The sequence below is a fragment of the Corvus brachyrhynchos genome, unplaced genomic scaffold (genome assembly GCF_000691975.1).
Source record: "Corvus brachyrhynchos isolate BGI_N302 unplaced genomic scaffold, ASM69197v1 scaffold101, whole genome shotgun sequence".
NCBI classification, from domain to species: Eukaryota; Metazoa; Chordata; class Aves; order Passeriformes; family Corvidae; genus Corvus; species Corvus brachyrhynchos.
The window spans coordinates 2,492,069-2,507,045 of record NW_008237239.1 but is presented as its reverse complement, the minus strand read 5'-3'; the positions used below and the strand labels follow the sequence as shown (position 1 = coordinate 2,507,045).

General features: G+C 52.3%; 2 protein-coding genes across 5 annotated transcripts in view; one reads left to right on the top strand and one right to left on the bottom strand.

The window, feature by feature from the left end:
* The first annotated feature begins 508 nt into the window (after positions 1-508).
* RGS4 (regulator of G-protein signaling 4) lies at positions 509-8,494 on the top strand. Of its 4 annotated transcripts, none has more exons than XM_008630193.2 (6): positions 509-618; positions 1,116-1,340; positions 4,058-4,162; positions 5,151-5,212; positions 5,940-6,106; positions 6,617-8,494. In XM_008630193.2, the coding sequence occupies exons 3-6, from the start codon at positions 4,068-4,070 to the stop codon at positions 6,866-6,868; spliced, it is 576 nt and encodes a 191-aa protein (XP_008628415.1). In that variant the 5' UTR covers positions 509-618; positions 1,116-1,340; positions 4,058-4,067; the 3' UTR covers positions 6,869-8,494. The 4 variants fall into 4 exon arrangements, with proteins under 4 accessions (XP_008628415.1, XP_008628416.1, XP_017585184.1 ...); XM_008630194.2 differs by lacking the exon at positions 509-618 and adding an exon at positions 921-1,003; XM_017729695.1 differs by lacking the exon at positions 509-618 and having other exon boundaries at positions 971-1,340.
* A 731-nt stretch (positions 8,495-9,225) lies between these two features.
* The window catches only part of RGS5 (regulator of G-protein signaling 5), a 12,277-nt gene continuing 6,525 nt past the window's right edge, over positions 9,226-14,977 (bottom strand). The window contains exons 3-5 of the mRNA XM_008630197.2: positions 13,905-13,966; positions 13,611-13,777; positions 9,226-13,101 (exon numbers count right to left, since the gene is read on the bottom strand). Of these exons, the coding sequence (XP_008628419.1) occupies positions 12,940-13,101; positions 13,611-13,777; positions 13,905-13,966 (391 nt within the window). The 3' untranslated portion in view covers positions 9,226-12,939. The remainder of the gene's footprint in view (positions 13,102-13,610; positions 13,778-13,904; positions 13,967-14,977) is intronic.

Here is a 14,977-nt window from a genome sequence, read left to right as displayed (position 1 = left end):
CAGTTAGTTTTACACTCCCTGAGCTGGAGCTGATTTTTAGTCAAACAGGGCAGGACTTGCAGGCACATTGCCTCAGATTTGGCAGCAGGACAGTCACACTCCTAGAAAAGTATTTTGCAGTTAATTAGAGCATTGCTCTTCAGCACAATTAATGATCTGGGAGGATGTAGTATGCCAAGGCAGGTAAGCTCATCTGGGATTTGGACTCTCTGTGCTGCTGGCTGTAGGCTCTAGAGACACAGGAGGGAAAAGCTCATCCTGCAACTTGTGCAGATTGTGGACAAAGTACTGAAAGGTTTCTGGGAGAGGGGCTGCAGCAGTGGGTAGTGTGGGCGGGCAGCCTGCTGCTAATCAGTAGCTCCTTTATTTCACAGCGGGAGCAGGACTTGAAACGCGGCAGCCCATATGCACGTCCGTCTGCCCAAAGCCTTCCCCCTTTGATAATGATTGTACAGGCTGTGCTGAGCTGCAACTTGATAAATATCAGCCAATTCTCTCTCTCCAGAGGGGCAATTGCCTTTTGCACCATCCAAGGGCTGAGGACAAGGGGCGTAGCTGAAGTCATTCTGTTCTCCTTGGGACTACAGCAGAGCCAGGGCAGTGCAGGCACCCCCACAGGTGTCTCATGGGTTCATTCTTTAGCACAAAGTACCCTCAGAACTGCTTCAAAGACTTTTCTGGGAAGGCACAGTTAAGCCTTTTATTTTAATTAAGAATCTTTCCTTGGGGATACCAGAGTCCCAAGGTCTGGCTTTTGATTTTGCAAATGCAAATGGAGAAGGTGTTGCAGTGATACCTATATCTAAGGCAGATGAGTTGCCAACCCCCTAAATTCCTTTTTTCCACGCATGTACGTGAGCTATCCTCAAATCATGTCTGTTCCAAGACATGCATATTTTATATTCCAAAAGTGATTTCACCCCGCTGAGCTTTTGTTACAGCCTCACCAAAAATATATATTCACATGACTCTAGAATAAAACAGGAAAGTCTCATCTGCCTGGGTAGTTCCCTGCTGAATTTACGTTCTTCTTTCCTTAAGAGCTCTATTTTCTGCATTTGTTGGGATTACGGTAACCTTTTCTGTTTAAAATTCTTGTCCCTTTCTTGATCCAGGTTACTTTAAATAGAAGAGGAAAGGAAATTAACAGAGGAACCAACAAAGCTCAGCTCACTTCTCAGAATTGATTCTCTGACCTTTTTTACTATCTGTGTCCCCCCCCGAAAACCTGCTTTTCATCTGCACCATTCCAAGCTCCTGCAACAGAGGAAGTCCTCGAAGCTTTTTCAGCCCTTTTAAAAGAATCCACCTCTGCAGCCAGACACAGAGCTTCATTTCGGGTAAGGTTTTCAATCTCTCTCACCCTTTTGTCTGGGTTTATACGTCACCCTCTTCCTCTTGGGTGGGCAAAAAGGGGACGGGTGCTGCTGCTGTGCTGACTCCTGACTGGGTCACCCAGTGCTGCTGGGCTGTCTGGGCTAGGCTATAAAACAGAGCCAAGGCAGCGCAGCTGGCTCACAGACCAGACTGAATTCTGCAGCCGGCGCAGACCCGTACGCAGCCTCTGCCGCCTCCTGCGTTGTTGTTTTTCCTGGAATACTGATCCGACCTCGGGAGCAAGATGTGCAAGGGACTCGCTGCGCTGCCAGCCACTTGCTTAAAAAGGTACTGTTTATTTCTGAGCATCTGGTAATGGTCTTATTAGCCCGGAGACACGCCGATGCATTGCGCTTTGTGTCCGAGGCAGGAGGACAGATTTGGCTCTGATTATTTTGTAAGATTAGATACAAATGATTGCTTAGAGGCTTTGGGGTTTTTTTTAGCTAGAAGCAGAATTGCAGAAAGATTTCGTCCTGAGGTGTGGGAACTCTAAGCTGTCTTCCTTCCCATTGTCAAAACCAGCAGCTTTTAGCATAGCGTTATTTTGATATTCCTGTCAGCTGCTTCTGCTGCAATCTTTGCACCCCTTTTCTCCTTTGACTCCTCTCTCTGCTGAATTTTTTTTTATTATTTTGAGGGGGAAGCAAGGCAGAGAGCATAAAAATTAAGGATTATCCCCCGAAATGCATTTCAAGTGCAGAAACCCAGCGTGGAAGGACCAGAGACCCGTCTGCCAGCAGGCAGGGATGCGGCACCAGGGGTCAGCCTGAGTTCCCTGGGTGATGGTGAGGGGCCAGGTCAGGCTGTACCCCAGTGCACAGCACTGTGAGGCTGGTGTGGGGCTCATCACACCCCTATTGTGTGGTGCCAGTCAGGATGGGCTGAGCTGTAGCCCTGCCATGAGTGCAGGATCTGACTGCACCCCGGTGTATGGGATCAGCAGAGCAGCACCTGCACAGCCCCAAATGTGCCCTCAGCAGCATGGCCTGCCCCATAGCCCAGCATGAGGGGTCTCTATGCCTGCACAAGCCCTCCTTGAGGGGTGTTGCTCCTTTCAGGTGCTCTAGGTCCTGGAGACCCCCAGGAGGGAGGCGTAATGCTCCCTTCTCATCCAGCCCATCCAAACTTGTGCAGGTCTCTGATGGTGCAGCGCTGCCTTTCTGGCCACTCATGCCTCCAGCAGCACTCCTGAGGCTGCTTCCCAGCAGCTGTGCAAGGGGTTGGGCAAATACGAACAGAGACTCAGCTGGCTCCCATCTGGAGGATAAAATTTCCTGCTCATGGTTAGATTTGAAAACAAGTGCTGAAAATGCAACAGAAAAGTGTTGACACTTCCCATTTGCAGGAACATTTGATGGGGATTAAAAAGAAAAAAGAACATCTGAAAAAATGCAAGGAAAAATAATTCACGTTTTTTAACTGCCTCTGTCCAGGATTCCTAACAAAATCCCTCTCTCCCAGAAATCTGTGGGACTCACTGCAAGCAGCAGTGTCTTGTTTCCTCCTGCTGCCACCCTCCTGCAGAATTGAGCAGTCTCTTCTCCTGGCAAGGAGCATGAGAGTGCCAGGCAGCCCAGAGTCCCCATGTGTGCCTGGGCAGAGCCTGGATGTTGGTGTTGGCCACAGGCACCCTGCTCTAAGGCAGCTGTGAGTTCCCTTTGCTCTCCCCGAGTGCTGGAGCTGTTAAGGAAGCATTTCTGAGGCAAGCAGTGAGATAAGGTATGGCCAGAACTCCTGACAGGGTGCTATGGCTGGAGCAGAGAGCAGTGCTGGAAGGCTGAGCAGCTACCAGAGCTCAGCCCGTGGCATAGCCTCTTGCTCTTTTCCAGGCTCAGATCTGAGGAGAAGGAGGAGAATTTCCTGCTTTACTCTGTCATTGCACCTTGGGGCAGACCAGGGCTGGCGTCCCTGAGCAAACAGGAATGATTTACCCACCCCTCATTCTTAAACTGGAAGGGATCCCAGAGAGGCACCAAGGCCAATATCAGCTGCATATCTAGAAGCTGCTGTGAGGAAGTGATTGTCCTGAGCACACTAGAAGGTGGAACAAAATTAAAGATGAATCTTCAGAGGAACTTGCTGTGAAGCAAGGGAGTAGCTTGCAGTCAGAGTGGGCTGGTTGCGGTGAAGATCTTGGCTCACCCCCTGATCTCACCCCACAGTCTTGCTCCAAACCATTGACTTCTGCCCTTTCCTCTGTGTCATGGGCTTGGTGGGGTGGCCTGGCACGGCCCTGCTGCTCCTGGAGCTGGGTGACAAGGTGGGGAAATGGCAAGGGCTGCAGGAAAGGATTAGTAAGGGTATAAGAACCACACATTGGCAGCTGGGCAACTCAGCTCAAGGAGAGGTGACACACAGCACAGTGATGATTTTCTATCACAATGTTTTAACCGTAAACAGTAGGAAAGCAGCAGCTTCTCCCCCTTTGCTACCTGCTTCCAGGCTGATGACCTTCTTCGCAAGAAGCTGTTGAACATGAAAAATTACTTCTTTGACATTGTTGTATTTGTTTAGAAACAAAAATGTGCATTATGCAATGAGTGAAAAATCAGCACTGGAGTCACTCTCAGTGACCTGCATTTGTGTCACTGAGTAATGCTGGAGGAGCCTGTGCACTGAGGAGGCTGCAGAGGCAGTGCAATGCATTGTCTTCATCTCCTTGATTTTTTTCTTCCAGTGCCAAAGACATGAAGCACCGCCTGGGCTTCTTGCTGCAGAAGTCAGATTCCTGTGACTACAGCTCTTCCCAGGGCAAGAAGGAGAAGATATCTTCAAGCCAGAGGTAAGAGCAGATGCAGTCACGTAGTTAATACCAGACTGGCTGCAGCATGTTTACTCCTTCACCAAACTGGACTCTACTAACACCACCACTACTGCTTCCCAGCTCCTCCTGGACACCTGTGCTTAAATCTAGTGTGGCAATAGCACTCAGGTGTTGATAGTCCTGTCAGCTGACTGTCAACACCTGTGGGCTTCAATTTCCACAAAGAATGCTGAACTAGAAGTCCCTTCCTGCCACCACTTCTGTGATTAAATAGGAATGTGCACAGGGGAGGGAAGTCTCCTGCGCAGGGGAATGACTCCATCCCAGACCCTGTGCAACTGGACACATTGCAGAATCAGCATCACTGCCTCTTGGAGCTGGATTTTTGCAATGGTCCACACAGCTGCACAGAGGTGTTGGCACAGAAAACAGCCAGCAGCCTGTCAGGGCGTCACTGCTCTCCCCGAGGTGCAAGGAGATGGTGTTCTCTCCAAAGAGGACCCCAAAAGCCAAGGTTTGCTCCTGGAAAAGATGAATCCTAGGACGTTCTAGTATGGTGGGGAAATGAATGCAGGATGTGCTCCCCATGTGTTTTTAGTTCCCACATTCTTTTCTCTTCCACATAGCTACTGTTCCCCTGACAGGTTAAAGGAATCAGCCCTTTGGAGTTCACTGATATGACCTCTAAGAGTGATTCCAGGTCTGTGCTCCAGCAAGAGATGCAGCCAAGCACAAATAAATATAAATTCCACAGCAATTTTTCCAGGAAAATTCCTTTCTCACCCGTGGCTGGTGATGAGGATTGCAAACCAAAATTTCTGTATATTAGATCTGGGATCCCTGTGGGTATCTGTAAAACAAGCTGATATTTCATTCTCAGCCTCTTGTGTATGCTCTTACAACAGTCAGGGAAAAAGATTTTTCTAGTGGTGCTGGGAAACAAACCAAATTTGTCCCTTCTGTTTTCTCTTTAACTCATCCCCATGTTTCCATTGTCTCCTTTTAGGCTTAGCCAGGAGGAAGTCAGAAAATGGGCAGACTCTTTGGAAAATTTGATCCATCATGACAGTAAGTGAAGAGGGCTCTTACGCTGCCTGTAGAGCATGTGTGCTGCAAGAAGTGCTGAGAGGGGACATGGGACATTATCTTGTGTCTCTCAGGGACACACAGGAGCTTTTTCACCCTCTGGGAGGGGTGGGGAAGGGGCCTCTTGCTCAGATCCAAGGCAAGGATCAATCCCAATGCATCATGAGTGTGGTTTTGCCCTAGTGCTGAGCTGTCTCTTTTGTGAAGGCAACTGGTTTAGCCCTTGTGCAAGGGGAGTGCAAGACCGGGACACACAGTTAATGTGGGTTAAACAAGAACCAAAAAGTGGAGATATTGTTTGCAGCTGAGCCCATGGGAGACTTTGTCTTCCCATCAGTTGTGGGCTACACTGATGTCCTTGAGGTTTCCTTCACATTGTTCCCATGGCCTGAGACTCTGTGGAGCGTGCTGGCTGTCTCCTCGAGGCCTCCTGGGAACACATGAGTTGCTTGTGTTCCCCTGGCAGGGACACTGAAGGTCACAGTGGGGGAACAGGCAGCTGGGGTCCCACGTGTGACACCCCCGTGAGGCCTGTCTGAATTCCAGCCTCCCTCAGCATGCATGAGCTGTCCCCACTGCCAGCCCCAGGGAAGCTCTTTATTCAGCTCTGGGAAGGAGAACCCACAATCACTGCTTGCCGGGATTCGGGGATGACTGTCCAGGGACCAACATTCATACCTGACCTGGTTTTCCCCTAAACAATCCATAGGAGGACTGGCTGCTTTCCGTGCTTTTCTCAAATCTGAGTACAGTGAGGAAAACATCGAGTTCTGGGTTAGTTGTGAGGAGTACAAGAAGACCAAGTCACCAGCCAAGCTCAGCCCCAAGGCCAGGAAGATCTATGATGAGTTCATCTCAGTGCAGGCCACAAAAGAGGTACGTGCACAGCACATTCCTTGGGCAAAGGCACCACCCTGAATTCTGCACCAGCAGCACAGGTAAGCAGAGATCAGTAGTTTCCCAAGAGATGAAGGCTTCTGCTTCTCTGCTAGTTAGCAAGGACAGGGTGGTTTTTTAATTGATTTTGTATTAAACTTGGATAGAAAGAAAGTGTGTTTAGCTACAAGCACATGGCTATGCCATGTACACACTCAAATGGGAGAAGCCCAAGAGGCCTATGATTCCCAGTGTTCCAGCTGCTCCCATGCAGTTTGAGTTTCCTGGCTGGCTGCATCCCAGAGGGATGTGTGTCAGTCTCCCCTGGCAGTTCTGGTAGCAAGGATCACTGGTATCCAGCTGCACAGGTTCTGATGAGGCTACAGGGTGTCCAACAGCCATTTCAGACAACTGCTCACCAAGCACATATGGTAGAGGCACACTTGGATTTTCCCTTTCCTACGCCACTTCTGGGACAGGTTCTACTTACACTGTCCCTTTGGCCTACAGGTGAACTTGGATTCGTGCACACGAGAGAAGACAAGCCACAATATGCTGGAGCCTACACTGTCCTGCTTTGATGAGGCTCAGAGAAAAATATTCACCCTCATGGAAAAGGATTCTTACCGCCGGTTCCTCAAGTCCCCTTACTACCTGGACTTGGTCAGCCCACCTGGTGCTGGCTGTGGGCCCGAAAACTGCAAAAGAAACCACATTCACACCTTAGACTGCAACTCCAACATCATCTCTCAGTGCGCCTGAACCTGCAGCAAGGCAGGGGCGGGGTGGGCTCTCACAAGAATATACGGCAGCAAAAGCATTCATTGGCATGAAGCAACAGAGCTGTCTCCAATAGCTGTCTAATGTCCCAGTTGTATCCCATGTCATGCAACAGCCAGCATTCGTAACCCAATCCAGGCTCAGTTTGTGTAGCAAACCCTCCTCTGACTCGGTCGGTGTAGGAGCGCTGGGGTCTGTGTCTGACAGGAGAGCTGGGGGCAGTCACTGCAGGCGTGCTGGGGCTCTGCCGAGCCCTGCGAGCCCAGGATGGTGCTGGGGAGCTCGAGCTCAGCCCTGGCTCTGCCCACGGAGGGACCAGACTGGCGAGGTCACCGTGAGATACCCAGCAAGGTGCAGGGCAAAGAGGAAGCTGAGGGAAGCACTGGGGACTGTGATCTCCCCTTTCTAATCTGCAAAAGCTTAGGTGAGAAGGACTGGCTCTGGTCCTTAGCTGTTCACAGCTCCCAAATGTCTAGGCTGTCAGGAATGTTTGCTCAGAGCTCAGGCTGTGCTGCATTGCAGTATCAGGCACAGGAAGAGCTCCTACTCTTTCTTGAAGGGAGACCAAAACTTTTCGAACAGCCTCCCTCAATCATCACAGCCACAATTGCAGGGAAGCTCAGCCTCCCTCAGTCATCACAGGGAAGCTGTTCCCTCTGGCCACTGCTCCCTCTGTAGCACCATGTTTATGCTGGCCAAAGATCTTTCCTAGGGCTGTGCAGAGCTGTCACTTTGGGGGAGGCTCATTATTTCCTATATTATTAATTGTGACCTTCATGCTCCCAGGTTAAGTACGCCAGCGGAGCAGAACAGAAACCTGTTCCTTCTCTCCCAGACTGACAGGTGTATATTCCTAACTCTGGGAGTGCCATTTGGATTCAGGTTTGCCTGTCCTGGCTTGTAAGGCGCAGTTTATGAGGGAATAGGACCACAACATCTGGGGAGGAAAGGCCCTGCTTGGGAATACTTGAAAATGTTGGAGTCTTTGTGGTGTTATTTATGTATTTCAGTAGTAGCATGGCTCACTTTTCCTGAAGATGGTAGGAGGAATGTGTCTGTCTCATTACTGCTCCAGGGCTTTGCCAGAAGGCAGCTTACTTTTTAATTGCTGTGGTTAGACACGGCCCTTGCTGTGGGCTTCAGCACTGACCTGCAGCTGGAAGCACAGGAGGTGGCTGCAGGACTTGCTGCCCTGGGCTGCAGCACCAGGTATCTCACTGTCTCCCAGCCCTTGGTCTCTCCCTCATTAGATATTGCTGCTCTGGCAACTGTGTATTCTGTGCTCTGCATCCCAGTCCAGACAACAGCTCTCACACCGGGGTTTTGGCATGGCAGGAGGAGGCTGTGGCTCTCCAGGCCCATAGAGAAACTTCTTTTTTAACATGTGCTTTATTTTGTATTTATTCAATGTACTAATACCTATCACCATGCATGTTCAGCTAAGAGATGGAGAGGCTTGCTAAAGTGCTGAACATAGCCAAGCATGTGGCTATGTTTTATTTTCCCCTGGTACTGGGAACTCTTGATTACTATTGAAAAACTGTATCAATATTTAAATAATGATGAATGCATTCTAAATAAAAATGTTTGTGTTAGTCCCTTCTAAAATGCCATTATGCGAACCAAAGGAAATGCATGGAGATCCAACTCATTGGACAAGGTTGCTCTAAAAAGTTATGTTACAAGTGGCTTCACTCAGAGATTGTTTTTTAAGTCACAGAAAGGTGAAACAGCTGCTGAAACAACACCAATTACATCCTTCAGACACCTTCAACACTGTGAGCCTGGGGGCTGTGGGGCTTTTGTGGGTCTATGCCTTGCCAGACCATCAGCTCAGCATGGGGATCACCCATCCTTGCCAAGGATCTGGGGTGAGTGTGAGTACTCCCTTGACAGCTCTGGAGTGGGGGACATCAAGGAGCCCCTCCTTGCTGCAGATTCTTTCCAACACCGAGCTCCAGAGCAGAACATATTTTATCTCAAAGCTGAGCCTGTCCCTGGGCTGAGCCCTGTGAGTGTAGAGAGCAGGGACAGCCCTTGCTCAGCCCCTGTGGTACCACAGCTACTGCTGCTGGAGCATGAGCTGGCCCTGGGAGCCACAGCCTGAGGCAGCAGTGGGACTGGGGGTGCCTGTGCTACACTTTTGGAGTGTGTCCTCTGGATCAGCTCCCTGGGGTGATTCCCTTTCCAGTTTGCTGAGAAACCACTGCATCATTGCAGCAGAAGTTCTCAGAGGCTTTTGGTCTTGCCAGGGCTTTTGGGCACAAGTTTTGGGAGTGTCCTGTAGTGGGTATGAAAACACTGCACCTTCAGTGCGAAGAGACAAAATGACCAGTCCATTGAAACAGTAGCAGAAATACATGTTTATGTGTAGATTACTGAGTGGTACATGAATATGGGTTAACACAACTCCTCGGTGCACACCAGCACCTCACATCTTCCCCACATGAAGATCTCTGGTGGAAATCCCATGGAGAACTTCAGACTGAAAACCTGCAGCTCACGGGTGTGAGGGGCTGATGCGCCCTCCTGACCTTGCTCCAGCCCTTGGCCACAGTGTGCAGCACCCTCCATGGAGTGACCAAGGCCTGAGGGGAGCCTGGACGAGCTCTGGGACACCCTCAGCCACTGGGCTTTGGCAGTCCCCAAGGCTGGAACTGGGCAGCATTGGCAGAGTCCAGCCTCAAGCCCCCAGGGCAAGAGCTGGGTGGTTCACCCTGTGACTGATGAGGTGCGAGGCTGCGGGTCGCTGAAGGCACCATAAAACACACAGTAAACCATCCCCGGGTGTTCATCTGAGGTGTTCAGCTGCAGGGAGCCCTTTTCCACATGTGCCTATGGCAGGGAGTGGGCGCCAGGGTGGCGTGGAGGCAGTGCCTAGTGCCCCGTGCCCCTGGCTGCAGCGTGCGGTTGCCTTGCCCCACGGCAGAGATTGGGGTCCCTCGGGGAGCACGAGACCTGCCTCCTGCAGCAGCCCAGGTGCCAGGATGGCACACAGCAGCCACAGGCACAGGGTGATTCCAGAGGATGTTTTGGAAGATGCACTTCTGTGTTTGCTAAGGTGGATGGCCAAGGTTTCCCCCAACAGGGTCTGGGACCACGCTAAACCCATGCACCCTCATCTCTCTGATGGACCCCAAGCGCCACATCCAGAAACTCTGGGTTTTGGCTCTCTGCCTCTCAGAGGATCCAGATGCCCATGTTACCAGTATGTATACATGTGTATGTGTATATATGACTCCAGGAATACAGATGTACATGTTGTGTATATATAGTGCTATATATGCCAAATTTCACGAGAGCTAGAGTGATAAAATACATGAAATATTTCCTACCAGAATATGATGGTTGGCATCAGCCCAGGAGTAAATACCTCTGGGCCTGTGGAAAGCTGGGCCATGGGGTTGGTACAGGTGTTACCACCTTTCCAGGCAAGCCTGCCAAATGACCCTTCTACACAAACACAACTTCCCAAGAGCTCCAAAATGCTTCAGTGGCCACATTTTATGGCCACCCAGTAGATCACTGGCAGCCCCCAAAGTAGACTTCCAGCATTTTAGCAGAAATTGAGCCAGGGAGGGATTTCCAACAGAGCTGTTTCATCTCTCCTGAGCCCAGCCTGCACCTTTCTTTTCCACACATACATACCTAGACACCTTCTCCCTGCCCCACGTGTCGCTGCTGCAGCAGTGACGTCTCAGGGTTTGATGGTGCGTAGCAAGACAGCCTCCAGCAACATCCCGACCTTATGGCGGTGGTGGTGGCAGCATTTAACTGTGAAACATGTGAGGGAATCTGGAAATAGCTGCCAAAGGATTAAGCAGAAATGAAAGATCCAGGTCTTTCTGCAGGGAAGCCTGTTCAGTTTTGCATTTCTGAGTCACGCTGTAAATGGGGAGCTTGAACATGCTGAACCTACTTGTATTGACACCAGTTTATGGAGATGTTGGGAGGGTGCAGGGAGCATGTACAGGCAGAGGTGGGGGGAGCACCCTGCAGCAGAGGGGCTGGCCAAGCCCCCCATCCCACACCCAGCCCTGCTTCTACCTCCCTCTATTGCCCACCTGAACGGTGGGCACTGCTGGGGGGTCCTGTGCCCTTTTGATGGGACCCTCCTGCTGCTCATGGGCTCCCTTGGGCTCTTTAGGGCCACCCAAGCCACCCTCTGCATTCACCCCAGGGGAATGCCTGTGAGCATCACCCCTGCTGCTCCAGCACCAACTTTCCCAGGCCTTTTGCTCCAGAGCTTAAAAAAAAGAGTCACGTTTGTGACTGCCTCCATCCTTCCCCTGCCTCCCTGCTCCTGCATGGAAAACACAGCCCATTTCCTGAAGCTCAGGATGTATTTTTCTTCATTGCCATAGTGACAACATGTAAATATTTGGGGCTGGTGGGGTTTTGATCAGATTTTGAAAGTCTTGAAGAGGCTGGCAAATCCGTTGTTTATGTTACTGCATTTTGCATGGAGCCCCATGACTTGCAGAGAGGCTGAGCAGCCTGGGGAAGGGGGCTGGTCTGGGATGCCTGTGGGCAGCATGGCCATGGATATTTTGCTGGCACCTGTCAGGTTGCAAGCCATGACCCTGTGGATGATGCGCCAGGAAACCAACAGGGGGATGAACCATCCAGGCCCCGTGGAGCAGGGGTTTGTCACATTTCCCTCAAGGCTGGAATGAGACCCTGGCTGCTTTTCATGTACGCCCTTGCCCCATCCTCAGGTGTGATTTATTCTGCTAGCAGAGGGCTGTCTTTGAACTATTAGAAAACAGCTGGTCCTTTTAGAGACAGCCTGTGGAAACACATGTCCTGGGCAGATAGTAGGAGACAGGAGAGAGAGATGCAGGCTACACAAACTCAGCAGAGTCTGCACTCTGTTCTAGAAGCCAGGGAGTTATTTTTCATGTTTCCAATAATGGGTTTGAGTTTGCGTTTGGTTTTTTGGGTTTGTTTTTTTCAAATTGGATGTGAACAGCTGGAATTTCAGCTTTCTTTCCCCCCAGCATGACTTTGATCCCTCCTGTGCTCGACGCCCCTCTGTTGGGTTTGTGTAGAAGTATTGCTTTGGCGTGCCTATTGAAGAGAGAAGCGACTGGAGCAGGAGAGCCCTGCGGCAGCCCCTGGAGCTGCCATCCCAGCACGCTGTGAGGGCTGCAACCAGCACTGGGATGGGGCGTGGGATGTGCACTGGGAGCTCAGGGCATCACACAAAGGTTGGAGCGAGCAGGAGTTCTGGGTTGCTAAACAGTCCCAGTGTTTTGGACCAGCAGGTCTCGTTTTATCCTCTTTTTTTGTGTTTAGAGTGAAGCAAACAGGCTGGCTCCAGGTGGAGCCGCTGGGGAAGCAGTGCCACAGGCTCGCTCTGCTCACCCCTGGTGCCAGCCAGGCGCACCCTGCGGCACCTGGTTCTGCCGTACAGCGGTCCCTGCCATCCTTGTCACAGTGCCATCCTTGCTGTACGGTGTCACTGCTGTCCCTGCCGTGCCCCCGTCCCTGGACAGCTGTCCCTGTGCCTGCTGACTGGCTGCTTTCTGAAGACAAGGTGATGCCAATCAGGCAGTGGACGTGCCTCACCTGCCCCTTGGCCAGGGAGGGGAGCACCTGCAGGGTACCTGGGCAGTGTCAGCAGCGCCTGGGAAGTTGGGAGGAGGGAGCGAGCCTGGGCCAAACAAGCAGTATGGGCAACACTGGGAGAAAAATTGTCATGTTCTAAGGAGTCCTAAGAAGGCAGAGCTGGCACCTCAGAGCCTCCAGCTAGTGCCAAGCTCTGCAGCACCAGGGATGCACCAGCTGGCCAAGTAGCTCCTGGTCACTGCAGAGCTGGGGCTGCTCCCTCACCCTTCTGGGTCCCAGCTCCAGGGAGTTTCTGCAAATTGGTCTTTTGTGGGAGAGGAAAGTGATGGTGAGAGAGGAAACACCAGGATGTTTGACAGTCCAAAGCATGGGGGGAGGTGTTTAGCAACACCCCTGGGTGCTCTTCTAGGGTGGTACTGAGAAAGCAAAGCGGCTGCAGGAGAAGGGGCAGTGGGGACACCTCGCACAGCCCTGCTGCATTGCTACTTGATTAACTCATGATAAAACTCCGACCGCACAAATCTGGGCAGGGAGTCTTTTTCCATCAGGGCAAAGATCCTCTTCTGGGCCATGTCAAAGCTGGTTGGTGATGGCTCCACCAGGTTCTTCATGGTCACAGCCTTGGTGAAGTGGTCGATGTTCACCTGTGATGGGAGTGTAAGAGGGGTGGGAGCCTGCCTTTGGAGGGCTGAGTGATGGCATCTGCCCTTGCCTGCTGTGTCCCACCAACAGTCACACAAAGGGTGAGGGGAGGGACTGAAGCAGGTTCATTTCTCTGGAAGAATTATTGGTGGCAAAGCTGTCAGGATGAGCTCTGTCCTGCTGCAAAGCTAACTTGGGTAGGAGGATTACTGTACCTTGTCATCCCTTATGATTAATGTCACACCTCTGTGGGGGTGGGGGGGACAGGGAGGTGTTGGGGGTCTCAGTGGCTAGAGACAGCCCAGCAGAGGCTGAGCGTGCAAACAGGGGCTCCACAGCTGTGAAGGATGAGAGTGCAGCACGTGGGGATGGGGCTGCCCCTTGACAAGGCTCCAAGTCCCTCAACCATGGCACGAAGTGCCCTGCAGCCACCACTCTCCTTTGGGATGGAGGCTGGCAGGGCAGCAGCCTCATACCTCCCAGTACCATCTCCTGCCCCATGGCCACTGACCTCCTTGGGTGCCTCAGTCTGGATGAACTCCTCATAGATCTTTTTGGCCTTCTCTGCCATCTTCACAGGGGACTTGGTTTTCTTGTAGTCCTCGCAGGCTGCCCAGAACTCAGCGTTCTCCTCACTGAACTCGGAGCGCAGGAAGCTGCGGAAGCTGGCGAGCCCATCTGGGGGGCAAGGAGGGGTGAGCCCTCACTGAGCGCTGGTGGTGCAAGGGGGGCCAAGCCCTCACTGAGCACCCCAGGGGACATGGAAAGAGGGGAGGTGACCAACCACAGGGCAACGTGAACTTACAGGGGTTCTGCAGGAGTTTCTCCAAGGAATCGCGCCACTGCAGAGCCTCCTCCGGAGATGGCCTGAGGAGAGTAAAGAAAGCTCAGGTAGTCCATGATTACCCCATAGCCCTAGTCTGGGCTCCAGGTTTCTAAATAATCCCTTTAAAACCGGGGAGAAATGGAGTAACAAGTTGCAGAGACTTTCAGAGCGGAGGCAATGGTCTGGGGATGGAATGGGGATGCTGCTGCATCACAGCACAGATGCCCTTCTCCTGGGGACAGCCAAGCTCCAGGGAGGGTGAGGATGGGGTGGGGAGGGCGAATCTCCCGTGCTAGAGCAGAGATGCGGCTGGCCTGCACAGCGAGTCCCCTCTGCAGCCACAGGTCCCCTCCTCACCCCAGCGCCCATACACGGGAGGGCAGCACAGGGGCTCTGCAGGCGGCTGGGAAGTATCCCTGTGTTTTCCTGCTGGGCTGGGGAAAGATGCTCCCCGCTGGCGGGGGCCACAGGGGCTTGGTCATTCCGGCCCCGTGCTGCTGGGGCCGGGGTCAGCGCCCTCCACTCACTCCCACAGCCCGCCCGCCCCGTTCCCACGCCCTGCGGCGGGCGGGGTCACCGGCCTCGGCACCCTTCCCACTGGAATCCTCCAGTGTTTTCCATCTGCACGGTTTTCCACTTTTTTTTTTTTTTAAATATATTTTTTCAGTGTAATATTTGCAGTAAGACTAAAGAGTTTGGGGGGTTTGTTTGTGGTTTTTTTGTTGTTTTATTTAAGCCCCGAGGAGTTTGACCATGCTGCCCTGGGCTCACAGGTCCTTCCCTGCATCCCTGCCAGTGTTGGCTGGAGGGCAAGGGAAGGCCCCCTGCTCGGCACTGAGCGCTGGGCTGGCTGTGGACCATCTCCACTCCCGGCAGGCCGTGCTGCCCTCTCTTGTTCTGCTGCTGCAGGGGCCACACATGGGGGCTGTAACCCCCTGGGTGAGCAGAGCATCCCTGGGGCTGGGGAAGGAGCATAGGCAGAACAGCCTGTCCAGGTCCTGGCGGCCCAGGAGCTTCAGCAGTGGGTCTGGGGGAAGCGCAGGCACTGCCCC